A 27,847-nucleotide genomic window follows, 5' to 3' on the forward strand; every position below is an offset into this window, starting at 1 on the left:
TGGTGGTGGGCGCCTATAATCACAGCTCAGGAGGCTGAGGCAGAGAATTGCTTGAACCTGGGAGGCAGAGGTTGCAGTGAGCTGAGATTGCGCCACTGCAGTCCAGCCTGGGCGACAGAGTGAAACTCCATCTCAAAAAAAAAATATATATATATATTTCACTTATAAGCGCACCTTCTAGTAAATCACTTCTTAGGTGTTTAACCATCAGAAACCTTAAAATCATGGTATATGCAAACTTAAATTAACAAATTAAAAAATATTTGTGAGAAGTATAATTTTTAGCACAAGAATTCATAAACTTATTGATCTCCCCCAAGCCAGCTCCAGCTCCTGCACAGGTGAAACAGCAGGGATTTAATTTTTTTCAACCCAGAAAAAGTTATGCTCTGCCCATGGTTGTAGTGGGTTTTATAGTGAGTAAGAAAAATGCTAGTATACCAAGGATTTGCTTCCCAGGGTGGTAAGAGAGTAATTGTTGTAAAGGTGTTAGGGTGTAAGAAAATTAAATTTTAGGCCAGGTGTAGTGGCTCACTCCTGTAATCCCAACACTTTGAGAGGCCAAGGCAGGCAGGTCACTTGAGATCAGGAGTAGCCAACATGGTAAAACCCCGTCTCTACTAAAAATATAAAAAAATTAGCCGGGCATGGTAGCACACACCTGTAGTCCCAGCTACTTGGGAGGCTGAGGCAGGAGAATCACCTGAACCCATGAGGTAGAGGTTGCAATGAACTGAGATTGGGTCACTGCACTTGAGCCTGGGCCATAGAGTGAGACTCTGTCTCAAAAAATGAAAATGAAGGCCGGGCGTGGTGGCTCGCACCGGTAATCCAAGCACTTTGGAGGCCAAGGCGGGCAAATCACCTAAGGTCGGGAGTTCAAGATCAGCCTGACCGACATGGTGAAACCCCGTCTTTTAGAAAAAAAAAAAAGAAAAGAGAAAAATGAAAATTTAATCCCAGTCTTCAGGCACTTTGTGTCTTATGTTCTCCAAATGTCAGCTTTTCTGTGCAGTTTACAAGTAGCAAAGGCTGAAAGGTAATAGGTTGTGATAGGCTATAAGCAAGAAAATATTGGGACCGGGCCCAGTGGCTCATGCCTGAAATCCCAACACTTTGGGAGTCTAAGGCGGGCAGATAACCTGAGGTCAGGAGTTCGAGAACAGCCTGCCCAACATGGTAAAATCCTGCCTCTACTAAAAATACAAAAATTAGCTGGGTGTGGGTGGGGTACACCTGTAGTCCCAGTTACTTGGGAGGCAGAGGTGAGAGAATCACATGAACCCCAGAGGCAGAGGGTGCAATGAGCTGAGACTGTGCCATTGCACTCCAGCCTGGGTGACAGAGTGAGACTCCGTCTTAAAACAAAAAAACAAATAGAAAACATTGGAATATGATCAGAAAAGGTCTGGATATGTCAAGGTCAAACCTTTTTAATGCAGAACCATTGCTATTCCACATAGATATGCAGTTCCGTATATTTTGTCACTTGAGAGTACTTATTGAAATGTTGAAATGATTCTGGTTGTCTGTCACTTTGGCCTTGTATAAGCTCAGTATCCCATTCTCTTTTGTTGTCTTTGCATTCTCGGCACAGTTCAGTGGACCAGGAGAGGAGAAATTGAAACATGCTGCTGCTACCTTTTGCAGTAACCAACCTTTTGCCCTGGAAATGATCAAGTCTCGTCAGAAAAAGGATTCTCGATTTCAGACTTTTGTGCAAGTGAGTTGAGTGAGTCATGTAAGAAAAAAAATAAGGCAAGTTTTTATCAATTATCAGATAAACTGGGGGAATTCTGACTAAGCCTTTAACAAAGATTGCATCTATGTTAATGTTGTTTTTTTGTGAGACAAGATCTTGTTCTGTTGCCTGGGCTGGAGTGCAGTGGCGTGATATCAGCTCACTGCAACCTCTGCCTCCTGGGTTCAAGTGATTCTCCTGCCTTAGCTTCCCCAGTAGTTGTGTTTACAGGCTCATGCCACCACGCCCTGCTACTTTTTTGTATTTTTCGTAGAGATGGTGTTTCACCATGTTGGCCAGGCTGGTCTTGAACTCCTGACCTCAAATGATCCACCTGCCTTGGCCTCCCAAAGTGCTGGGATTACAGGCGTGAGCCACTGTGCCCAGCCTCTGTTAATATGTTTAAAAGCTATACGTTATCTCTCAAATTCCTGGAAGGTATAAAAATGATTTTGGAATGGCAAATAATAACAAATATATGTCAGGATTAAAATACTTGATATGGAAATCCACATTGCCATGAGGTTTTCAGGAAACAACCATATACACTATTAAGAGAATATTGTCAAAGCATGAGAGAATGGGCTTGTTCAGGGAAAAACGTAACAGCCATATTCATTGTGGTATATGAGTTAAGGGTCAGTAAACCATGGCCTGCAGACCATATCTAGCCTGTTACCTGTTTTTATAAAGTTTTTTGTAAACACAGTATACCACAAACACACCAGTTGACAGATTTCTCACAGTTGTTGTGGGATGTGGCTATGGTTTAGCAGGATCCTCCCTTCAGAGTTTGACCAGGCTGAGATCATAGCATCAGCTGGAGCTGCAGTTCTCGTCTGATGCTCAAGGTTATATTCTAAGCTCTCTGGTTGTTAGCAGAGTTCATTTCTTTGTAAATGTATAACTGAGGTCCTACCTTGCTAGCTGTTGGCTAGGAACCAGTTTCAACTCCTAGAGAACACAGATACCTCTGCCATATGGCCCTGTTAGGCAGTTTAGAAGTGGATGTTTGCTTTCTTCCAGGCCAGTAGGAATGTGGCTTTTTGACAGATTTGTTTTAAAGGCTCCTCTGATGAAGTCAAGCCCAGCCAGGACAATACCCTTTCTTATAATCTCAAAATTATGTGGTAGGAGCCTAATCATAGGAGTGATATCCCACTGTATTCACAGATTCCGGAATGTTCATACTCAAGGGCATAGGATTACACAGAGTATTTACACAAGAGGATGGAAACCTTGGAGGCCATATTAGAGTTCTTTACTTCACAGAGCCTCGTTCATTCATTTATGTATTCTCTATGGCTACTTTTGTGCCAAAACAGTAGAGCTGAATAATTGTGAAAGACTATATGGCCTGCAAAGCCTAAAATATTTACTAACTGGCATTTTACTAAAAACTTTGCAGACCCCTGGTGTAGATGAGCTGGCATACTCAAAGTGGTTATCCATTGTGCCTACTTGGAATGGAAAGCAAACCAACTTTGGTAGGAATGTCAACCATAGGAAAGTAGACCTAGGTTTTCTGAATAGGTGAAGATAAAGCTGTTTTAATACAAGAAAGCAATACTTAAGAGTTGCTTATGGATGCTTTTAGTCCTTGCTTAAACAGATAACAAAGAAGCCACTGGTTTAGTGATAGAGGCTCTCTTCCCCCATTAGGTGATTAAAGGAGAAAGCTGAAGTATAGTGTGGCAATGATATATCTTGGCATTTTTTAAAGATCTTGATTTAATAAGCAGAACTGTGATGCATTAAACACTTATGGTGAATACATGGTACATGTTAATTATGGTTTTAATAAGAATTACAGATTCACTTATTTCACTTTAATTTTAGGATGCTGAAAGTAATCCACTGTGTCGTCGTCTTCAACTGAAGGATATTATACCCACCCAAATGCAAAGGCTTACTAAGTACCCACTTCTATTGGATAATATTGCCAAATACACAGGTACATTTTCACTGAAATAAAACAGCTTAGGAAAAAAAAAAAACCTGTAAATAGTATCTTACAGCAGGCTGAATGGAGTTGGCTTTCCAAATAGTACGACAAGATTTTCTTTTTATTTTTTAATAGACAGGATCTCACTCAGTCTTGCAGGCTGGAGTGCAGTGGCACACTCATAGTTTGCTGCAACCTCAGATCCCCGGGCTCAAGCATTCCTTCCATCTCAGCTTCCTGAAGAGCTGGGACTACAGGTGTACATCACCACACCTGACTTTTTTTTTTTTTTNTTTTGGAAGCAATAGGGTCTCACTATGTTGCACAGGCTGGTCTCAGACTCCTGGCCTCAAGCAATCCTCCCACCTCCCCAACTGCTGTGATTATAGGCATGAGTCACCATGCCCCACCAAGATTTTCTAACAAGATACAATCTAGTCTTCTTCAGGCTGTTTGATTTAATGCACTCCATTAGTAGCTTTAGCACAGGGTGTATCAAACTATGAATCATAGACTAAGTCATGTTCACTGTCTCCTTTCATAAATAAAGTTTTATTGGAGCACAGCCATGCTCATCTGTTTATGTACTGTCCCTGATTGCTTTTACATTATAACAGAGGAGTCAAGTAGTTTAATCAGTGATCATTTGGCCTTCAAAGTGTAAAATTATTTGGCCCTTACAGAAAAAGTTTGACCAACCTTGTTCTAGCCTACATCATTTTTGCTTTGAAGAAAAAATTCTGAGTTGAAGAGATGTTTTGTGTATATCTATCTAATATCTATCTATGGCTTTTATTAAGACAAATTAATGCATTGTAATTCCAGCTCTCCTGTTTTGAAACATGAAGTGAATCCGTTTCTCAGTTAAGCTTTAAGCTCTCATACTTAGTTCTCATTAATAATGTAATGCAATTGAAGTCTTGTTTCTTGTGCCTGAGAGTTTGAATGCATAATTAGGAAATTTTTAATTATGATATCTGCTAACAAAGGTGGTTTACTCTCATACACATTAACCAACTCATACACGTTAACTTTACTATATCTGCTGAGTGTAGTTGGACTATGGTTTGGAAGATTATAATTTTGAATGTTCTGATTTTGGTTTTTGTATTACAGACATGACATAGCCTCAATACATTTTTGTTTGCTTGTTTTTTGTTTGTTTTTGCTTTTTCGAGACGGAGCCTTGCTCTGTCGCCCAGGCTAGAGTGCAGTGGCGTGATCTCAGCTCACTGCAACCTCTACCTCCCTGGTTCAAGCAATTCCTCTGCCTCAGCCTCCCGGGTAGCTGTGATTACAGGCGCATACCACCATGCCTGGCTAATTTTTTTTTGTATTTTTAGTAGAGGTGGGGTTTTACCATATTGACCAGACTGGTCTTGAACTCCTGACCTCAGGCAGTCCTTCTACCTCGGCCTCCCAAAGTGCTGAGATTATAGGCATGAGCCACTGTACCCAGCCGCCTCAGTATGTTTGGTAAATTTCATCTTCTTTTAATGTGTAATCTATTTTCTTTCTTTAAATAAAATCTCAAATTCAAAGAAACTTGTTTTGAAATTATTTTGAATTGTGTTATTAAAAATTTTTGTTTAACAAGTTCACTGGACATAATTATATAAGCTATGCACTATGAAATTCCAGGGGAAGAAGGGATTTCCATTTTACAAAGTAAATGAGACCTGTTTTTCTGGAGTGTGTAATATAGTGACCCTGGTACTTTGGATAAAGCATCTCTTCTTGGATTTCAGGTTCTGTACTGTGATTTCTTTTTAAAGATTAGAATGTGTATTTTAACGTACTGTTACAAGAAGTTTTACCTGTCCAAAGATGGCTTGAATTGAGGCTGACATAGGTTTTAAGCTCGTACAAAAATCTTCAAGGTCTTAATATGCTCTTAAAACTATTGAAATGAAATGAACTCTCATTTACATATATTTTAATGGTTTTTTGCTTATTTCCTCTATTTCACATTTTGGATTTCTTCCCCATATTTAGAATGGCCAACAGAAAGGGAGAAGGTGAAGAAAGCTGCAGATCACTGTCGTCAGATCTTAAATTATGTAAATCAGGCTGTCAAGGAGGCAGAAAACAAGCAGGTAAAAAAGAAAAGCAAGAAGATACAGGATGACATTGGGAGAACATTAAATTAGTATTATCTGGAATCTGTGAAATAGTTGTTAAAACTATCATTACCTGATGGATAGGAAGAACATTTGTTTACTGTTTGCACAGTTGACAGGTCAAGATCAACTTGTGATAGAATCAGAGTTGTAATTGACTTTTTGGAACATCTCAAGCTGCTTGTTTGCTCATTCATTTATCTGTTCATTCAGCAGATATTTATGTCTACTGTATGCTGGGCATACGGTACAGAGTAGAGAATATGAGGGCAGTATCTGCCCACATTGAGCTTGTTTGCTAGGAGGATAGAAAGACATTTGACAGGATTGCAGTGCAAGTATTTTGTATCAGTTGTAATAGCTGCTCTCAAGGATAATTTCAGGATGCTGTGATATGTATCTATGGGGCCTAGCTTAGTTTGGGGATGTTAGGTGGTGCCTATTAGAGAAAATTTTCTTGGGGAATTGACATTTGAGCCAAACTCTGAAGGATGAGTGGAAGTGAACCAAAACAATGTGGAAGGGTGCAACCCTAGAGGTGGAGGCAACATATGCAGAAGTCCTGATGGGAAAAGAAAGCATGGTCTGTTGGAGGAATTGAAAATTTAAATTAGTGTGGATCATGCCTAAAAAGCAAAGTCAGAGTGATATAAAATGAGGTAAAGTAGACCAAGGTCAACTCATAAGGGCCCTTTAGATAATGTTAAAGCTTTTGATTTTTATTCTAAGAGTAGTGGGAATTCAGTATAGACATGTAAGAATATAGTGTTCAGATTTTTACTATATAAGTATCACCCTTACTACTCTATGGAGAATGAGTTGAAGAAGGATAGTGATGAAAGAGCCCATTTATTAATCTCTTGCAGCAATCTAACATAGATGATAGCAGCTTAGAGAAGGTGGAGAAGTATTTAGAAGGTAAAATTGACAGGACTTGATGACTGATTTGGAGAAAGAATTGAAGGAAAAGTGATGTCAAGAATAAACCCCCAGGTTTCTGGATTGCATATTTGGATGGACAGGATGAGTGGAGAAGCCCCAGATTTGTGGGGAAGATGATGAGTTCAGTTTGGGATATCAGGTAGACATATACAGTAAGCAGTTGGCTATATGGGTCCACCTCTAAGAGGACCATGTTGAAGATAAAAATTTAAGATGGTGAGCATACAGGGGCTAATTGAATCCATGAACATGGATGTAGTTTCTTAGGAGCTAAGTATGATTACAATTCTGTTGGTGAGGCTGTAGAAAACCTGGTACTTTCAACTGTGCTGTTCAGAGTGTAAAATGGTAGGACCCCAGAGGGATATATAGCAATGTTTATCTAAATTAAAAGTGTACGTACCCTTATATCTACCTTTTGACTCAGTAATTCTGTTCCTAGTGATTTACTCAAGAGAAATGAACCATATTAGAGTTCTTTACTACACAGAGCCTGTTCATTTGTGTATTCTCTGTGGCTACTTTTGTGCCAAAACAGTGGAGCTAAATAATTGTGAAAGAGACTTATGGCCTGCAAAGCCTAAATATTTACTAATTGACATTTTACTAAAAACTTTTCAGACCCCGGTAGAGAAGAATTGGCATACTCAGACTGGTTTTCCATTGTGCCTACTTGGAGTGGCAGATAACAAATTAGTTAACCAACTTTGGCAGGAATGTCAACCATAGGAAAATGTACCTAGATTTTCTGAATAATAAAATATATCTTTATCTATAGATAAAGATATACTGACAGACAGACTTAGACAAGAATGCTTATAGGAACTTTGTTCATAATAGCCAAAAGCTATTTATTAACAGAATTTATCAACAGAATGAATTTATCAACAGAATAGATAAACCAGCTGTGGTATAGTTATAAAATAGAATGCTGGGAGTGATAAGAAAGGAATGCACTGCGAAGACACACAGCATGGAAGAATCTCACAAACATGCTGAATGGGGAAAAAACAGATAGAAAAGAGTACACACCTATGATTCTATTTATATGAACTTCTAAGAGAGACCAAACTCTTCTATGGTAGAAAAAAACAGAAAACCAGTTGCCGTTGGGGACGTGGAGGTAGAAATTAACTGGGAAGAAGCTTGAGGAGACTTTCTAGGGTGATGATAAAATTTTCTATCTTGATAGAAATTTAGGTTACACAAATGTATAAGCATTTGTTAAAATTCATGGAACACACACTTAATATGTGTGCTGTACTACATACAAATTTTACTTTTTAAAAAAGAACTGTACTTGTTATAGATGCTAAAATGTTTAGAGGTAAAGTGTACTTATATCTGTAATTTATTTTGAAATACAGCAAAAAAGTAAGATGGACTGATGGATAGAGGGATGAATAAATAGATATATAATAAAATGAATATAGCAAATGTTAATTGTAGAATACAGATGGTAATGTATAAGTGTTCACTATACTCAATTAGACTTTTCCATGTATTTGGAAATAAATTTGCGGGGAATATACATACCCTCTGATCCAACAGTTCTGGAAATTTATCCTACAGATATATCTACACAGGCATACAAAGACATATATTTAAGTCCTCTTTATTACAGTATTGTTTGTTTTAGAAGAGTTGAAGTAACTTAAATACCCATCAGTAAGGCATAGCGAAATAAATTATAGTTCATTTACAGAGTTTTATACCCTGTAGCCATTTATAAAAAAAAAAAAATGAAATAACTCCCCGTATGTGCTAATGTGGAACAGTCTCCAAGATATATTTACAAGTCATACCCCCCCCAACACACACACATATATGTGGGAGAATATGTATATGAATGTATTCTGCCATTTCAATGAGGAATACATATAGGAATACCAAAGGAATGCATGTGTGAATGTCATGCTACCATATATTGTTTTAAAAAAGGACATACATATACATACAGCATGCACAAAGACAAGCATGCTTATATATACATATATTCTGTTTGCATAGAATTTTTCTCAAAGGCTACCCAAGAAATGGGTATCAGTGATTGCTTCTTTAGAGGAAATTAAAGGGGGCAGGGCAATAGGACAAGGTTAGAAGGAAACTTTATTTTTTGCCTTATTATCACCATCTGGATTTTGTACTGTGGGCATGATTTATATAGTCAGAAAGTAAATATAAGCTAGTAAGAGACCAATGACTTTGAAAAAAGGTTGAGAAAGAAAAGCCAAAGAGGTAGGAAGAAAACTAGGAGAGTATAATATCACTAAAGCCAAGGGAAGAGATTTTTTTTAAGAAAGAGTGAGTTTTCAGTCCTGTCTAGCATTGCAAAGAGCTCAGTAACATGGAGATTTTAAATGCTATCTGATTCAGAAACAGAAGTCATTAATGACCAAAGCATTAACCTTGGTTCTATCCTGCCTGATTTTCAGCGCCTAGAAGATTATCAGCGTCGCCTTGATACCTCCAGCCTGAAGTTGTCAGAGTACCCAAATGTTGAAGAGCTCAGGGTGAGAGATGGTCTAATCATAATTTTAAAATTAAAATAAAATTTACCAAAGGCCTGGCAGGTAATTAACATCTCAATGGGAATATACATCACCTGAAGGAGTTCTTGTATCATAGATTATCTATATTTATGATTTTTTGCTGCCTTTTAAATGCCTGATCTGTATGAAGATTAGTCTTTCATTAAAGGACTATCTTGCATGAAACTGTAACTTTACATGACAGCAATTGGCAGGAGACTAAGGGACACTAGTTGTTACTAAATTTAATTTTATTGTGTTCTGTAGTTTGTTTGAGATAGGGTTTGAGATCCTGTTTGAGACAGGCTCTTGCTCTGTTGCCCAGGCTGGAATGCAGTGGTGCAATCTTGGCTCATTGCAGCCTTGATCTTCTAGACTCAGGCAGTCCACCCACCTCAGCTTCCCGAGCAGCTGGGACTATAGGTACATGCCACCATGCCCAGCTAATTCTATTTTTTGTGAAGACAAGGTCTTGCCTTGTCAGGCTGGTCCAGAACTCCTGGGCTCAAGCACTCCTTTCGAGACCTCCCACACTGCAGGGATTGCAGGCATGAGCCACCATGCTCAGCCTGTGTTCTGTAGTTTGAGTAAGGGTAGGACTGTTTACTATGGTAACTTTCCAGGTCATTGAATAACATAAGATAACATATTATTTTTTCATGAGGCTCTTCAAAAGCATAAAAGTTGGAACCATTATAGGAACAGTAGTAGAATGTTTAGTAGAATGTTTACTAATTGCCACGTCTAGTATGTGGGCTTATGTGTTAACTTTTTCCAATTTTAAGTCTTTTTGTACCATTTCACTAGGTGGTGGTTTTGGCAGATTTACTTGGTGGCTGTTAAAATAGACATTTATGTCATATATTAATACTTTGTCAACAAGCATATAAATGTGCATATTCCCTTGAACTTCCAAAGAATGAGAGTTTTCTAGAGTTGCTAATACTAAAAGATGATTCTCTTACTAATAGGTTGTTAATATTTAGACCAAACCTGAGTAGTACCTGGACTTTTCATGAATGCTATTTCTTAGAACTTTATTTGAAATTAGAACCTTGGCATTCAGAAGCCTTTCTCTTTTTTTTTTTTTTTTTTTTTTTGAGAAAGGGACTTTTATTTTTAAATTATTATTATTATTATTATTTTTTGAGACAGTCTTACTCTGTCATTCAGACTGGAGTACAGTGGTGCAATCTCTGCTCGCTGCAACCTCCGCCTCCCGGGTTCAAGTGGTTCTCCTGTCTCAGTCTCCTGAGTAGCTGAGACCATAGTTGCATGCCACCACACTCAGCCAATTTTTTGTATTTTCAGTGGAGACCATGTTTCACCATGTTAGCCAGGATGGTCTCGATCTTTTGACCTCGAGATCCTCTCTCCTCAGGCTCCCAAAGTGCTAGGATTACAGGCATGAACCACCGCGCCTGGCCCAGAAGCCTCTTTCTTATAGACAAACATATGTATCATGCTCTTCCAGTTATTCATGGAAAAATTAAAGGATAGATTGAGAATCTAGTGACTGAATGTTTGTAACTTGATTTTCATAGTCTATTATCATCTATTTAGAGTGAGTTTGGAAGATAGTACTCCTGAATGTTTTTCTGCAAGATACCTTTTCCTTTTTAGAAAATTCTATGCAGATTACTTTAACATGGCCCTTGTGCCATTTTCAAGAGCTGACATGTAGCAATAAATGATAGTTGAATGTAAATGGTATATTTTGTATTAAGAATTTCTTTAAAAGAGACTGCATTATATTGGAATATCATGTTACTAAGTGCTTGGAAATTATTTGTGCATGATTTTTTTTTTTATTTTGCCAGAATTTGGATTTAACGAAAAGGAAGATGATTCATGAAGGGCCATTGGTTTGGAAGGTGAATAGAGATAAAACTATTGGTAGGTCTGATATTGTCTGTCAGTTTTGGGGAGAGTGGCAAAAGGGAAAGAATAGGAAAGTTTCTTGTGACAAGGGAAAGAAGAGAGAACCATTCTCTCTGAACCCTAGGCTCAAGCAATTCTTCAACCTCAGCTTCCTCAGCAATTAGCAGTGCTCCCTTGTGTTATTTGCACATTTGTAGATCTGCTTGTGTTATTTCATTATATGTAAGATGTGTTACATATTCGTTTAGGAATATAGCAGAAAACTGATTTAGTCCTGTTTTCACCATTCTTATATTCTAGTGAGTCTTCATTTGCTTTGTAAGCTTTCTTTTGACCAGTACATCTAAAACTATCTGTGATGAGAAACTGCTTTTGTTTTTTCAGAAACATGGTCTTGCTATGTTGCCCAGGCTGGAGTGCAGTGGCTATTCATAGATGCAATCATGGTGCACTACTGCCTTGAACTCCTGGGCTTAAGTGATCCTCCTGTCTTAGCCTCCCTAGTAGCTGGGACTATAGGTGCACACCACCACACCCAGCTTATTGTTTTTTATTTCCCATTGGTCACAGATTGACACTTCAGTGAAATACAATAAAAATGAATTATTGAAAATGAAATTTTAAAAGATAATAGGCGGGCCGGGCACGGTGGCTAACGCCTGTAATCCCAGCACTTTGGGAAGCCGAGGCGGGTGGATCACGAGGTCAAGAGATCGAGACCATCCCGGTCGACATGGTGAAATCCTGTCTCTACTAAAAATACAAAAAATTGGCTGGGCATGGTGGCGCGTGCCTGTAGTCCCAACTACTCGGGAGGCTGAGGCAGGAGAATTGCCTGAACCCAGGAGGCGGAGGTTTGCAGTGAGCCAATATCGCGCCATTGCACTCCAGCCTGGGTAACAAGAGCGAAACTCCGTCTCAAANAAAAAAAAGATAATAGGCAAGTCAATTTTTAAAATTTAAGCTTTAATAGAAATAAAATTCCTCTGTTGGATCATTGAAAAGTTAATTAAATGCATCTCAGTTTCTGTACTTACCATCTTTTTCTGCACTTTTGTTTCTAGATTTATATACATTGCTGCTGGAAGACATTCTTGTATTGTTACAAAAGCAGGATGACAGACTGGTGTTAAGGTGTCATAGTAAGATTCTGGCATCTACAGCTGATAGCAAACACACGTTCAGCCCTGTCATTAAGTTGAATACAGTGTTGGTTCGACAAGTGGCAACAGGCAAGTATGTCCACTGAAGGATACTAATTTCCAGATTCATTGTAAATCTGCATAAAAGATTCAGTGTTGTTTAAATAACACAAGTGGCATAGAGTCTTGCTACTTTTATATTTGTAAGCAAATTAAATGAAATTTATTTACTGCTTGGAAAGAGACCTAAGAGTTTATACCCCAAAATTATTTAGGGTGTCTACATTCTGTGAATGGTTTTCTGCATTTGAAAATTTTTATGCTGTTACTTTGTTTCTTTATTCTATGTTCAAATCATCGATAGATCCCAATGAAAAAACGCTTTCATTTAGGGTGGCATGTGCTTTGATTGATGAGAAAAAAATAAAAAACTGAAGAGATGGATGTAGTTTGGCTTTGCAAAAATCAAATTAGACTGGCAAGTTATATTTTAACTGTATTAACAGTGGGATCCCTTTTAAAACTTGTTAGTTTCATGGTAGTAAAGTAAATTTGTGACCTTTCTCCACCACTCACTGAATATTATTAACTGACAACTTAGCAAAAGGGCAGTTCAAAAGAAACGCAAAAGAGTAAATAGTATTTAATTTAGTAATTTGGATTTTTTTTTCTTTTGAGATGAGGGTCCCACCGTTATCACCCAGGCTGGAGTGCAGTGGTGCAATCTTGGCACACTGCAACCTCTGCATCCCAGGCTCAAGGAATTCAGCCTCAGCCTCCTGAGTACCTGGGAGTACAGGCATGCGCCACCATGGACTAGCTAATTTTTGTAGGGTTTCACCATGTTGCCCAGGTTGGTCTCGAACTCCTGAACTCAAAGCAGTCCACCTGCCTCAGCCTCCCAAAATACTGGGATTACAGGCGTGAGCCACCATGCCTGGCCAGTAATTTGGATTTTTGACATCCTTTTGTTCCTAGTAAATTATTGTGGCAATAGTACTAATTTGTATAATCTTTATCAAAGTACAATAAATGTACAATAAATATGTTAATATGGTAAGTTGCACACATTTTAAGTGTACATCTTGATGAATTTTTATAAAGTAAATATATGTAACCTTTATCTAGTTTAAGAGGCAGACTATCTTAGGACCCTAGAAACATCCCTTATGGCCTCCAAGATCACAATGTTAGAGTAATCTTGTCTTATTTTTTCCAGATAACAAAGCTTTATTCGTCATCTCCATGTCAGACAATGGAGCTCAGATTTATGAACTGGTGGCACAGACAGTTTCTGAAAAGACTGTGTACGTATTAGATATAGCTACCTTCCTATAACTAACGTCTTTATTATCCCAAGCATAATATTCCATAAACTTAACTTTGTTTTTATAATAGGACTCTGAAAACCAAAAACTATATGGAAACCAAGTACTTATTCTGTATTCTTTTAGATATGTACTACTAAGAACTTGTTCTTTTTAGATTGATGCCTTTTGTTTTGATTCTATTCTACTGAAAGTTTGTTTCCTAAAGAAAAGATAATACGAAATGTCAAGTGAAGTTTTCTAATGATAATGTGTCCATAATGTCATTAGATTTTTCTTTCAGGTATAGTTTTGGACTCTCACCTTAATAGTGTGTTTCCAAAATAAAGATAATCGAGTGGAGTTGGGTTTTTGTTTGTTTGTTTGGTTGGTTTTTGTTGTTGTTGGTTGGTTGATTTGGTTTTTGTTTTGTTTTGTTTTTCTTTTTGCTTTCTGAGTATATTTAAAGGATTTTTTTGTTGTTCTTTTTTGTATTTTGGATTTCCTTCCAACTTTCTGAAGCTGGCAGGACCTAATCTGTCGGATGGCTGCATCAGTGAAGGAGCAATCCACAAAGCCAATTCCATTACCACAGTCACCGCCTGGCGAGTGAGTGTTCTTTTGCATTGTAGTAGAACTTATTTTATGTTTTGGGTTGGAAAAGAGTAGGATAATTACTACATTTTGTTGCAGTGATGTTTAGGTACCTCACGATGCTGAAAGATTGTTTTTTTTTCCTCTACAGAGGAGATAATGATGAAGAAGATCCTTCAAAATTAAAAGAGGAACAGCATGGCATTTCAGTCACTGCTTTGCAGAGTCCAGGTACTTTTTTCTGATAAGTTCAATGGAGAATGTGCTCTACTATCTATTAAAATGCTGGCCAGGTGTGATGGCTCACACTTGGAATCCCAGCACTTTGGGAGGCCAAGATGGGCAGATCACCTGAGGTCAGGAGTTCGAGACCAGCCTGACCAATGTGGCAAAACCCTGTCTCTACTTAAAAATGCAAAAGTTAGCCAGACGTGGTGGTGGGCCCTTGTAATCCCAGCTCTTCAGGAGGCTGAAGCAGGGAGAATTGCTTGAACCCAGGAGGAGGAGGTTACAGTCAGCTGAGATCACACCATTGCATTCCAGCCTGGGCAACAAGACCAAAACACCAAAATGAATGAATGAATGAATGAATGAATGAATGAATGAATGAAATAAAAGACAAAGAAACTTTAATACTTTTTGGTTTATGCAGGTTCCAGCACTTTAACAAACTTCACTTTTGAGCCTTCTGTGTTTCAGTATAATACTGCTCTAAGTGCTGTGTATTTTGCTTAACAGATGATGTCTGTAGTTTATGGGTCTTTTTTCTGATTCTTGCCTGAATGCTTCATGTTAAAAGTTAAAAGTTTTGTTTAGATATACTCTACATTTTCTATTCCATTGGACAGACAGAGATTTGGGATTAGAATCTACCTTAATATCATCAAAACCTCAGTCTCATTCACTGAGCACCTCTGGGAAATCAGAGGTACGTGATCTCTTTGTGGCCGAGAGACAGTTTGCAAAGGAACAACATACAGATGGGACACTAAAGGAAGCTGGAGAAGATTATCAAATCACAATCCCAGATTCACACCTGCCTATTTCAGAAGAACGGTGGGCACTGGATGCACTAAGAAATTGTAAGTTTTTATTCATAACTTATTACAGATACTTATTAAGTATGGCACTGATGTGCCATCCCTACAGTACGTGGATTTATCAAACTCCAGTTAGTCTCCTAGTTTTATTGTGGAAATTATAGTATTCTCTACAATGGCCCATGCAACAGACACAAATGCAGATGCCACTCTGTTAGTTTCTGCCCCTCAGCTTTGTTGAGAATCACTGTTAGAATGGGAGGATAGCATATCTCTCAGTTATATTGAGTTGGGAAAAAGGCTGATAGCAATTGCTCTGGCTATAGAGAACCATTTGAAATTCTTAAACCAGGGTATGACTAAAGGTCTGAAAAAAGATTAATCTGGCTGAGAGCTGTGGAAGGATTTGAATGGAAAGAGTTATGGAACGGTGTACTTACTATAAACTATGAGAGTAGGCTGGCGTGACACTAAAAGAGTTTGGACTAGAATGGTATCAAAAGGAATAAGAAGAAAGCGAGAAGTCAGCAAATGCTTAAAACAATTGACTTGTTTGGATGTGAGGACAAAGGAAAGGGAATATTTAGAGACAATTTCATTAATCTTGTCGGAAATAAGAGTCAAAAAAGGACTACCACTGCTTCCTCCACCTCCTTCCATTGTACTTCCTTTTTTCTTTTTTTATAACTTAGTAGAATTACAGGCTCAGGTTTAAAGAATGTCAAGGTTAAGATAATGACTGACAAAACAGTAAAGAGTGGGTGACTAGTAGGAAGTTAGAGTTTTAGGAGTGAAACTTTAGAGAGAGGTTAGGAAGAGAGATTTGAGCTTCAGAGCCAAGAGAATTCCTAGCATCTCTCAGGAAGTGATTGCAGAGCAGAAGGACAGAGGATTGGAGACCTAAGTGGAGCTTGTTTACCTAAAGAAACATGAGACAGGCATTGAGCTAGTGATGAAAGCAGAGAATTAGTTATTTAAAACCTACATTATTCTCTTTTACATTTTCCTGAATTAACAGTCTTAATGATTTCCGATGGTTTGACTAACATTGTCCCAGTAACTCTATCATTGTCTGGGTGACCTCATAGCATACACTTTGCCCATTCAAAATTAAATTGGTTCTTATTTTCAATAAATGTTGTATGTATCTTGTGAAATCAGAGGAAATAATATACATATAGTGTCTGCATCTGGAAAGGGCAGAACTTTTAGTTTTTTCTCTCTAGCTTAACACAGCCTTTCAACATTCTTAAGAAGTACCTTTAGGGTATTTTTCTAGTTATGTAGAAGAAAAAAATAGAGGCATGTTATTGGTTATTCAGGAGTTCTAAGTAGGAGTACCTCCCTATTTAGAATGCTTAGATCTTTTCAAGTTTAGTTTAATGTTAAATCTTCTCTAAAAGATGGTGCTTTATTTCATTTTCAAAACAAAAGGAAAAATGATTTTACAAAATAAAATGATTGTATGAAATTAATAATTAACATTTTAATGTCATTAAAAGATACTTTTAAAGATAATTGATAATTCAGCTAATTTAATTCTTGCAGCCCAAGATTATAGTTGTGAATGTGCTTTTTTCCTCCCTCCTCCTTCCTAAATCATTTAGTGGGTTTGTTGAAGCAGTTGCTGGTACAACAGCTGGGTTTGGCTGAGAAGAGCACTCAGGAAGACTGGCAACATTTCCCAAGATACAGGACGGCCTCTCAGGGGGCACAGACAGGCAGTGTCATCCAGAACTCTGAAAATATTAAGGCCTATCATTCTAGTGAAGGACATTTGCCCTTTAGAACTGGAACTGGTGACATTGCAACTTGTTATAGTCCACGGACTTCAACTGAATCTTCTGCTCCACGGGATTCAGTGGTATTGGCACCCCAAGATAGCCAGGCAAGTAACATTTTAGTAATGGACCACATGATTATGACCCCAGAGATGCCTACCACAGAGCCAGAAGGGGGTCTTGATGACAGTGGAGAGCACTTTTTTGATGCCCGTGAAGCACATAGTGATGAGAATCCATCAGAAGGTGATGGAGTGGTAAACAAGGAAGAGAAGGAGGTTAATTTACGCATCTCAGGCAAGTATCTTTCACACTTTAACTTTGACTTTGATCATTGTTAACTGTCCTGTATGTTGAAATGGCTGATATGTTGGTATCAAGGCGTGTGTGTGTGTGTGTGTGTGTGTGTGTGTGTTCACACACATGCAGTATCTATTTATTCCTTCATTTGATAAATACTGAACCTTCTCTATACCAGACCTCATTCTAGGTGCTGGGAGATATAGCAGTGAATACAATAAATAAGTAAACAAGTAAATAGACTTCGGAAGCATTAGGAGGAAACCTAAGTCAGACTAAGGGACAGAGTAATGAAGGCAAACAGGGTGATCAGGGAATAGGACCTCTGATGAGATAGCATTTGAGCAGAGACCTGAATGAAATGAGGGAATAAAGCCAGCTGGGTATATGAGAGCATAGTGTTCCAGCAGAGAACAGAGTGGGGCAGAGGCTTTGTGTCAAGAGCAAGATTGTTGCGGTGATTGAACACTGGGTGAGGGAGACAATGGCAGGAGATAGGGCAAGAGAGGCGTTTGGCAGGGAAAGTGGTGGCAAGATCATTTAGGCACTGTGGTTTCCAGCTTTAAACCTTTGAAATGCTAACTAAATGAAATTTGTCAGAAATTACCATGAAAGTTTGCCAAGTTTAGCTTTAACCTGAAGTGGGGAAATTCTGATGTACTTGAAACTAAACTCAGGAATTAAAGGCTTTTCCCTCTGTAATAACTTTTCAAGTTGAAGTTGTCAGCACACTATGCTATTTCTGTTTTCTAATGGCAGCACTGGTCTCATCAAACTCTTCTCTCTCTATCCGCAGGAAACTATTTGATCCTTGATGGCTATGACACAGTGCAGGAGAGTTCCACAGATGAGGAGGTTGCTTCCTCACTTACCCTGCAGCCCATGACAGGCATCTCTGCTGTGGACTCCACCCACCAGCAGCAGCATTCTCCTCAGAATGCTCACTCCGATGGGGTAGTTTCACCATTCACCCCCGAATTTCTGGTCCAGCAGCGCTGGGGAGCTATGGAGGATTCCTGTTTTGAGATCCAGAGTCCCTCCTCTTGTGCAGATTCACAGAGCCAGATCATGGAGTACATTCATAAGATAGAGGCTGACCTTGAACACTTAAAGGTACCTCATACTTCCACATCCATAGCACTTTATTGTAAGAAACATTTAGCAGAGGGGAAGTATGGGGTGATCAAAATGCTGATGTCAGTAAACTTGTTCAGGTTCTAGATTTGTATGTTTTCTTTGACTATTATCCATGAGTAGGCCTGGATAAAAAGTTGAGATTAGCATTGTTTATCTTTTATCTGTCACAAGAGCAGAAAGAGTTGTAGCTCTATAAACTGTATGTTTGTGTGGGTTTCTAAGTTTAAGAACCCAAAAATGCTTTGGGTAGTTGGCTGGCCTCTGTCAGACGTGAACAAGGTGAGATAGGTGGGGTTTCTATGGTAATGAATCTGGGCTGAGAAATGCTACAGCTTTCTGTAGCCTATTATCTGTGACTCATTAGGTGACATTGGATTTGGATTGCTTTCCAAATCCTATGAGAGATAGAAATTGGCTTCAGTGGCTCCTGTAATCTAAAAACATAGTCATGAATGGGATTTTTGTAAATTGATGATTGAAGATGTCATTATTGCAAAACTGACTTGTGTGGCAATTTCCGAGGGAAATATCAAAGTTTGCCATCAGAAAACACAGCTTCTGGAGCTCAAACATTTTCCTCATGATGTCATGTACTTCAAGGACTTGAGGGACAGATTTAAGTATCCTTAGCCTTTGAGCTAAACAATGGTCTCCCTTAGTTTCTCTTTTACCTTCATATGACTGAGTTTTTCCTCTTCATGTTGCCTATTTTATGTAGTATCATTCTGTAGCTGATGAGATATCAACAAGCCCACTGAGGACAGGTCAGTTCTTATATACAGTCATGTGTTGTTTAGCAATGGGGATATATTCTGAGAAATTCATCATTACACATTTTTATCTTCGTGTGAACTTCATAGAGTGTACTTATACAAACCTAGATGGAATGTATTTTTATTTCTATGTATACTTTTCACATGGAAACCCTAATGTCCCAGCACTATTACTGAATGTTAGTCATTTCCCCTACTTGATTTGCAATACCTTTATTAAATGCCACACACCAGGTTTCTAGTTTCTATAAGTGCTCCATAATAATCTTTTTTTTTGAGACAGAGTCTCTCGCTCTGTCACCCAGGCTAGAGAGCAGTGGCGCTATTTTGGCTCACTGCAACCTCTGCCTCCCAGGTTCAAGTGATTCTCTTGCCTCAGCCTCCCAAGGAGCTGGGACCATAGGCGCCAACATCGTGTCCGGCTAATTTTTGTATTTTTAGTAGGGACGGGGTTTCACCATGTTGGCCAGGCTGGTCTGGAACTCCTGACCTCAGGTGATCCACCCGCTGTGGCCTCCCGAAGTGCTGGGATTACAGGCGTGAGCCACCGCACCCGGCCATAATAACCTTAAGGGACCGTCATCATGTATGCAGTCTGCCATGTCTTTATGTGGTGTGTGACTGTATTTCATGCACACGATGACAGGACAATTTCCAGGGTGACTCTTGGAGGTGGGAGAATTACATTTATGGTCACCACCTCTACTTTCTTTTTACGTGGGAAAATATTATTCATTCAATCGAGAAATTGGTAACAGGAATGAAATTTACTTTTTTTCTTCCTATGAACGAAATTTTTAAGGAGAAAATTAATATTTTTGAAATTTGGGAGCATGTACCTTAATATAAAAAGGCCTTTTCTGTTTTCAGAAGTGTTTTTTGTTTTGTTTTGTTTTGTTTTGTTTTCATGACATGTGAATCAAAAATCCTATGGGTTTTATTTTACAGAAGGTGGAGGAAAGTTACACCATTCTTTGCCAAAGGCTGGCTGGATCAGCCCTCACAGACAAGCACTCAGGTATGTAAAAGTTGTAGGTTCCAGACTCTAGACTAATCATCCTACACTGAATGAAATGACTTATCATCGTTTAAAGTGAAAACCTTCTAAGATTCCATTTCTTTTCTGTCTTTAAAGAACTGCTTGTTTCTAAACATATATATCAAGCGGAAGCTCATGCCTGCTGACTCTACTCTTCCTTCTCTAAGAGAAACTGCAGTTGTCAGTTCCCATGCCATCCCCTCTTCTGTTCTCACCTTTTCAAAGCAGAAGGCAGAGCAGTGGGAAGCCTAGTAAATCACAGATTCGGTGTGAGGCTTACTGGTGCTGCTGTGACTCCCTAGTGTGGAGGATTTGGCCTCATCAGATGCTGGTGCACTTGCCTCTGCTGACAGTGAGGCTGGTGTCCTCCCTGACTGCAGATAGATCTGTGTTTCATGCAGCAGCTTGTACTCATCCGCTTATGTACAGATTCAGAAAGAAAGATTAAACCATGCCCATAGATGTTGTGGGTATTCTTTGCAATGTTAATATAATTCTTTTTCTTAATATGGTTTCCATGTATCTTTATTCTTCTCAGATAAAAGTTAGAGCCGCGTGTCCTGGAGGTGACTGCAGGTTGTTGGATTTGGAGTATCGGCCATGTCTCACCACATCCTGGCTCCAGTGTGGACGCAGAGAGAGTGTGACAGAGGATCTGCCTGTGAACCACCTGGGATTAACCATGTCCCAAGGTGCCCAGAGCGGGACTAGTTCTTCACAGTGTGGCAGCTGCACTAGTCTGTTAGTGAGGGAATATCCATTCCCTCACTCTACTCTCCTCACTGTCGGAAATTCATTTTGATTCATAATAAAAACCAAATGTATAGAGCTTTGGGTGTAGGATATGAAATTGTACTTAGACTTAAGAAAAAGAGAAAATCAGATGTATTTATTTGACTTCATTCCGTATTTGAAAGCACATTTTAATTTTTATTTTGCCTTGTTTTGTTTTAATTGAGTAGTGAGAGTTTTAGCCCTTTGTCTTTAGTACACCCAAGGATCGACTGCTCCTAAAGCAAAGAGGTCATGATGGAGTATGTGGAAGTTGGGTAGAGAGGTGAAGAAGAGGAGGAAGTGAGAGGGGAAGGGAGGAGCACCTTGCTTCACTAAACTGTATTCTAAGCTCTCTGCTGTGTAGTAGGCTGCTTCTCTGAGGGTCATCTCAAAGGTGTGCTTTGCCCTGTGGCTCCTATGTGCCCAGGTGGTGTGGTCAGAGAGTGGATGGGCTTCCTCCCACCCTGAGGCAAGCACCTCTTCTCTGTAGCTGGGATCAACCACGATTAACAGGAATCCTCAACGTACTAAATAGCAGGCACTTGAAAATGGGTGTGTTTTCTTCTATTGTCGTCTTTTCTATTGAGGGTTGGGATTTGGGTGGGAGAGGAAAGCAAATTTTATTTTCTTGACTATAAATTTGTTATTCTTGGTATCATTTCATTTTTATAATTATACATTCAACATTGGCACTTGGGTAAAACTATCCCTGCAAATTGAGCAGGAAGTAAAAACAAACAAATGGAAATGCTTCGGATGGTAGCAGGGGTGGGGGTTGCTAAGGAAGGGGTGGGATGGGAGTGGGTAAGAGTTTGGGAAGGTTATCTAACTGAATCACTACTGAGTTGAATCATGGCTATCATTAGCCACGGGTACTGCTGATTATAAGGCCAGTAAAATTTTAGTACCTGGAGGTTTGACTCTAATTTTTGCACTGATGGTGCCAAAGGGCTCTGAGAAGAAAGGAGAGCCAAGGGTGGAGTAGAGAAAGATGTGGTGAAGGCAGAACTGCTCACACCAGCTCCAGAAGCACTTCCTCTGACTTCACTGTTTGCAGCTCTTTCCACACTGGGCCATGATTGACCTTAAAAATTGCAGACCAGCACATACACTGGACACTGCAGGCAAGGTGTTGGTAACTGCCTGCTCTAGGATGAATAGTAGCATTAGCAGCACCCTACAGAGGATACATGTTTTCAGAATTGTCGTTTGAGAACTCCTTCAACTATATTGACTTTCTTTGGTTTTTGTTGGGTTTTTTTTAATGCATTAGGTATATATGTTTTGAAGTATTTTTGCCAACTAAAATGAAGTCTGTAAATTCTGTTAAAAAACAGGGAGTTCATCATTGCTCACATCTTTCATTGGTGCCCTCTGAACTCTATGGGTTGCTAGGATGTAATTTTAATGCTTCCCTGCAGTCCAAAGATTATTTTTTCACCACAAATGATAAGGGATGCCCACCTACTTTTATAAACACCACTACAACTTAGCAAGTGTATTTATCTATGTCCAGATTTCTGTTTCTGTCCTAAACTAATCTGTTTTTAGGTAGATCAATTTGGATCTTTAGACCTCATCTATAAATTGGAATTGTATTTTTAGTCATAGGCCAAGTATAATTTAACTCAGAATGGGATTAAAATTTTAGAAGCAGAAGCTAATATATAAATCAAGCTTGGGATTTGGAACTTTCCATATCTCTTAGGAGGAACAAGTAGAAACCAAATGGTTACATTGTGCTGCTAGAAATAATGTCATTCTCAAAAGGGTTACACCTGTAGCCACTTGACACTAACACCATCAGGGGGCAATTAATCAGGAGAAAAGTAAATATAAAAACTTTGATCTTAACTTCACACACTACAGGGTAATTATGTAATTCTCTACTACTCAATTAAGAAGCTTGTAAGTTTCAGTTTCTCTAGTTCAGCCAATATCTTGTCCTCAGTAATTATTTGCTTTCCCTGCAGTTCAGCCTCTCCTTAGAATTCTAACAGGACTAACTGGAAAAATACTTTGACCATAGCTCGAGTACTTAGAAATAAATTCATATCTAGATTTTCAAATAAAGCCCCAAGATGAAGTCTAATTCTGAAAATATCTCACAGTTTTTAAATGTTCTTTTTATCTTACCAATCTAACTTTTCTTCCTTCTCCCCACCTGGCCTCCCACACCTTCCATTTCATTTTGGCCATGATAATCACATCCATTTGACATTTGTTACCATATCTTCCTTTCAGGATGATGGAATTAGATATGCAACCTGTCTTTGAGTGAGACTGGTTACCATCAAAGGAGTTTGCTCTAAGTTACGTGACTAGAAGTTGAAATCTGCTTCCATGCTAATGGGCACAAAGGTGGTGTACAAAAAAAGCTACCTTCCCAGAGCAAGCAGGCTGCATTTTAGCTATGGCAGTGACCTGCTATGACACTGGGCTCTCTTCTGTAGGCTTAATGGCTCCTTTGCTGTGAAATGACAAGAACGTCTCCTTCCTTTCCAGAGAACAGTTAATCAAGGCAATCAACAAGCCCCCAAAGTGCTATAATTTAACATCATGATTACTGCCTTTGAAGCCATATATTTTGCATACTTTAAAATCACCTAACTTAGACTGCTTGAATTATATTGGCTTTTAGAACCTAAATTGTAACTATGTATTATATTATATTGCATGGGAGGTATATTTCATAAGCTTTTTGGCTTTCTTTTTTTTGCCACAGCAACTTCTAATGACTGTTAGGAAGGATGAATCCTCTTTTTAAAAAGTTTTTGTTGTTACTTGATTTTGGGGTAGGAGGGAGGTTCTACTGTGGTAACAGAGAAGTCAATTTGAAAATTATTTTTAGAAGCTAAAGAAAGTAATTATGCTCCCTATGAACTGTCTTTTACTGGCATCTTTTTTTCCTCTTTGATGTTAGTAAATTTGGTATAATATACGGGGCTTCCATATTTCAAAGTGGAAACTTTCTTCTCTGAAGGTGACATATGGTTTTGAGTTACTAGAGCTTTGGTCAGTATTTCCTTCCATATATGTCACAGAGGGCACCACCGAGAACTGTGTGCATAGGATCTCAAAATACAAAATTAGCAGGACCTTACAGTCAGCTTCCGAATGGCTGGTTTTTCCCCCTTATATTACAATTTTTGTTCTATAAAACTTTTTTTCCTGACATTTCCACTTTTCAGAGTGATCTGCAAAATTGTTCTTTCCTCAAGAAAAGAGTCCTTATGCCTGTTCCTTATGCCTTTCCCACTGGTATTGAGGATTTTGATAATAAATTGGTAGAAAAAAAAAGTACCTCCTAGAAGGAAGCCTTCCCACCATTTCCAGGTGCCAACTGCTAAGCAGAAATATTACAAAAATGGTAACTGTAATGTGCACACTCTTGGTTATTTTTAATAAGCCTCTTCCTACTAGAACATTTTATTTTCCTTGTTCACCATACAATCATGTACTCTTTAACAGAAATTGCTTTTAAAAAGTATCTGGAACTATCTTTAAAAAAAACTTTATTAATAATCATGTATTTTTACTGATCACATTTTGAAATGCCTAAAAGACTTTATTGTTCTAATTATCCAGATGTACCTTTGTAAAATAGCTCTTTTATGAATTAGCTGATAAGGCTGTATGTTTCTGGAACAAAATATTGGTCATCTAAAAACTTTCTGTTTTCTGGGGTCTGGGAAAATAGAAAATAAGAGTTCAAATATTAAATAAGCTTAAAGGAATCAAGTATGTGCCTTTTATTTGTATTCTGGTTGATTTGTCTTGTCCAAGTTACATTAGAAAAGTTGAGGAGGCTGTAATTCAGTTTACTGTCAGTGGCTCTCAGACATCTTCCTGCTTTTTGGAGCATCGCTAGCAACAAGGCTAAACCTCCGTGACGGTGCTGGCAGGTGGGCTTGACATATGGGGCAGGTTTGTTGTTTTTTTAACAGCTTTATTGAGATACGTATCATATAATTCATCCATTTAAAGTGTATAATCAGATGGGTTTTGATATGTTACATTATTGATTTTTAATTGTGAAATATATATAACAAAATTTGCTATTTTAGCTATTTTTAAGTATAAATTTCAGTGAGGTTAATAGGCCAGCTTTTATGACTCACTTGAAGATAACTTTGGTTTTAATCCTACACTAAATGAAACATGTATCTATTATTCCTGTCCCCAATGCTGGGCTTCTTAATATACCACCATTTCTATGCTTTTACCAATGTCATTTTAGCTCAAAAAACTCGCTTATTTTGGGCATTTTCTATATTTTGGTTTTGAAATATACATGTAATTTAACTTATTCTTGGGATGGTATTTTAGTTTTCAGTCATTCAGGGGCACATTTGACTGATGGAGCTAATAAGCATAATAAAACACTTGGTAGTTTATAGCATCTTTTAGTTAAACCTTTTAAAAATTAAGACTATTCAGATGTACTTTGCAGAAATTAACCTGTTTGTCCTCCTGGCTTTGCTTACAAACATATATATGTGTCTGGTGGAACAAAGACATACCCATACCATTCCCACGTGCTCTTTGATAGCCGTCTCCTAGGGATGGAGACAATAAAACTCTATTTGCATGTGAGCAACTACTTTTATTTTTTACTGTCCTCTTTCAAGCTAAATGACTGGTTTACCAAAGGTTTAATACCAGCTTCAAATATAAGAGGATCTATCCTGATGAAAAAGTTCCTTTTTAATTGAACTTTATCATCTTGATGTTTTATGACAGATGTCATAAAGCATGACAGATAAGTAACTGGATGTAGGTGTTTCCCATTTTCTCTATAATGTCAAGGATAATTCTTGTTACTCGACTTTAGCTATCAGGGAATATGTTTGGTTTGCCACTTACTTTTACTAGTGAGACATCATGATTCCCTGAGCATCAGCAGAGGCCTTGGTTTGAAATCATTTAAGGTAGGTAGAGCTCTCTTTCTAGATTTTTCCCCCTCAATTGATTAGAGTGCTTTTGGACCTACCTATAATTTAAGGCATTTTATTTTAAGGGATCTTTTTCTTTGTACATATGATCATAGGGTTGGGGCTGCCTGAACACATGCTGACCAAAAACACATAATTAGGATATATTTTGGCAATCTTAAAAACTTTTAGGGAGGCATCTGTACAAAGAAATTTTTTTCTATCATTTTAAATATTAAAGGCCTATAGCATGACACAGTGCAACACTTTTCAATCTTCTTGATTTCATGACCACTTTTTAAAAATACATATATCTGAGTTTTTTGTGTGTGGTGTTGTTTGAGATGGCGTCTTGCTCTGTCACCCAGATTGGAGTGCAGTGGCACTAACACGGCTCACTGCAGCCTTGACCTCTGGGACTCAAATGACCCTCCCTCCTCAGCCTCCCAAGTATACAAAGGTGTGCACCACCAGGCCTGGCTATTTTTATTTATTTATCTATTTGTAGAGATGAGGTTTCTCCATATTGCCCAGGCTGGTCACAAACTCTTGGGCCCAAGCAATCCTCCTGCCTCAGCCTCCCAAAATGGTGGGTTTACAAGTATGAGCCACCACACCTGGAAAGGACCACTTTACACTCTTAAAAATTATGAGCTGGGCATGGTGGCTCACTCCCGTATCCCAGCACTTTGGGAGGCAGAAGCAGGTATATCACAAAGCGCGCCATTGCACTCCAGCCTGGGCGACAGAGTGAGACTCCAACTCAAAAAAAATTGCGAAGGACTTTATGGAAAAGCTTGTGTTCATGTGGATTATATCTATCAATAATTGCTATATCAGTAATTTAAAATATGAGAAATGAGAAAAATTTATTTAAAAATAGTAAACCCATTACATGTGAACAGAAATCACATTTTTATGAAGTCACTATTTTCCACAATTAAAAAACTGAATTTTATGTAGTTTTTGAAATCTCTTTAATGTCTAGCATAATAGAAGACAGCTGGATTCTCATATATGCTTCTGCATACAATCTGTCATGATAGGTTTTTGTTTCTTTGTTTTTGAGACGGAGTCTCGCTCTGTCACTCAGGCTGGAGTGCAGTGGTGTAATCTTAGCTGACTGCAGCCTCCACTCCTGGGGTTCAACAGATTCTCATGCCTCAGCATGAGATGGGGTTTCACCATGTTGGCCAGGCTGGTCTTGAACTCTTGACCTCAGATGATCCGCCCGCCTCAGCCTCCCAAATCACAGGAAATGCTGGGATTACAGGCATGAGCCACTGCATCTGGCCCTGTTGTGATATGTTGAAGTATATAAAGAAAATCGAGCTTCACACAGATACTATTTTTTAAATGGAGAATCATTTTAATAGCCTTTTCAGATAATTATGGATATTCTTCTTTGATACTAGAACAGAACTTGGCAAGTGATAGTTTCTTCAAAGATAGCTTCGGTGTGGAATCTGAAATTGTATCAAGGAAGTTTTTGTATTCCATTAAACTAAAAATCCACTGATCCATTTCACACTTTATGTGAGGAGCAGTATCTTTTACCCATGCATGATTTTGTAATATCCTTTATTGGTCATTTGGAAAATACTGGCTTACTGAATTATGCAGTTCTTCTAAATATTGACACATTTCTTTATATGATAATATCAAAAAGTCATATTTGTTAATAACACAACTGATCTCAGAAAACTCATGGTAAAATGCAAATTTCACAAACTTCTAATTTTTCCTTGAAATCTTGAATTTTATCATTGGCAACAAATACAGTTTTCCTTGAAATGACAGGCTCACTCTTTTTCATTTTTGAGTGAAGATATCTACCAAATATTCAAATCTGATTAGCAATTACTT

The 27,847-nt window shown here is 38.3% G+C and overlaps 1 protein-coding gene across 5 annotated transcripts in view; it reads left to right on the plus strand.

Moving 5' to 3' along the window:
- Positions 1-24,784, plus strand: part of ARHGEF12 (Rho guanine nucleotide exchange factor 12) — a 153,218-nt gene extending 128,434 nt beyond the window's left edge. For all 5 annotated transcript variants that reach the window (XM_017523553.2, XM_017523552.2, XM_017523554.2 and 2 more), the window contains 14 exons: positions 1,598-1,723; positions 3,581-3,695; positions 5,682-5,782; positions 9,184-9,261; positions 11,100-11,175; positions 12,225-12,392; positions 13,522-13,609; positions 14,132-14,218; positions 14,355-14,434; positions 15,052-15,285; positions 16,851-17,321; positions 18,121-18,437; positions 20,183-20,252; positions 20,812-24,784. In XM_017523553.2, coding sequence (XP_017379042.1) covers positions 1,598-1,723; positions 3,581-3,695; positions 5,682-5,782; positions 9,184-9,261; positions 11,100-11,175; positions 12,225-12,392; positions 13,522-13,609; positions 14,132-14,218; positions 14,355-14,434; positions 15,052-15,285; positions 16,851-17,321; positions 18,121-18,437; positions 20,183-20,252; positions 20,812-20,822 — 2,022 coding nt within the window. In that variant the 3' untranslated portion in view covers positions 20,823-24,784. The remainder of the gene's footprint in view (positions 1-1,597; positions 1,724-3,580; positions 3,696-5,681; positions 5,783-9,183; positions 9,262-11,099; positions 11,176-12,224; positions 12,393-13,521; positions 13,610-14,131; positions 14,219-14,354; positions 14,435-15,051; positions 15,286-16,850; positions 17,322-18,120; positions 18,438-20,182; positions 20,253-20,811) is intronic.
- Positions 24,785-27,847: the final 3,063 nt, after the last annotated feature.

This window comes from Cebus imitator, unplaced genomic scaffold, assembly GCF_001604975.1.
Source record: "Cebus imitator isolate Cc_AM_T3 unplaced genomic scaffold, Cebus_imitator-1.0 Scaffold28, whole genome shotgun sequence".
NCBI lineage: Eukaryota > Metazoa > Chordata > Mammalia > Primates > Cebidae > Cebus > Cebus imitator.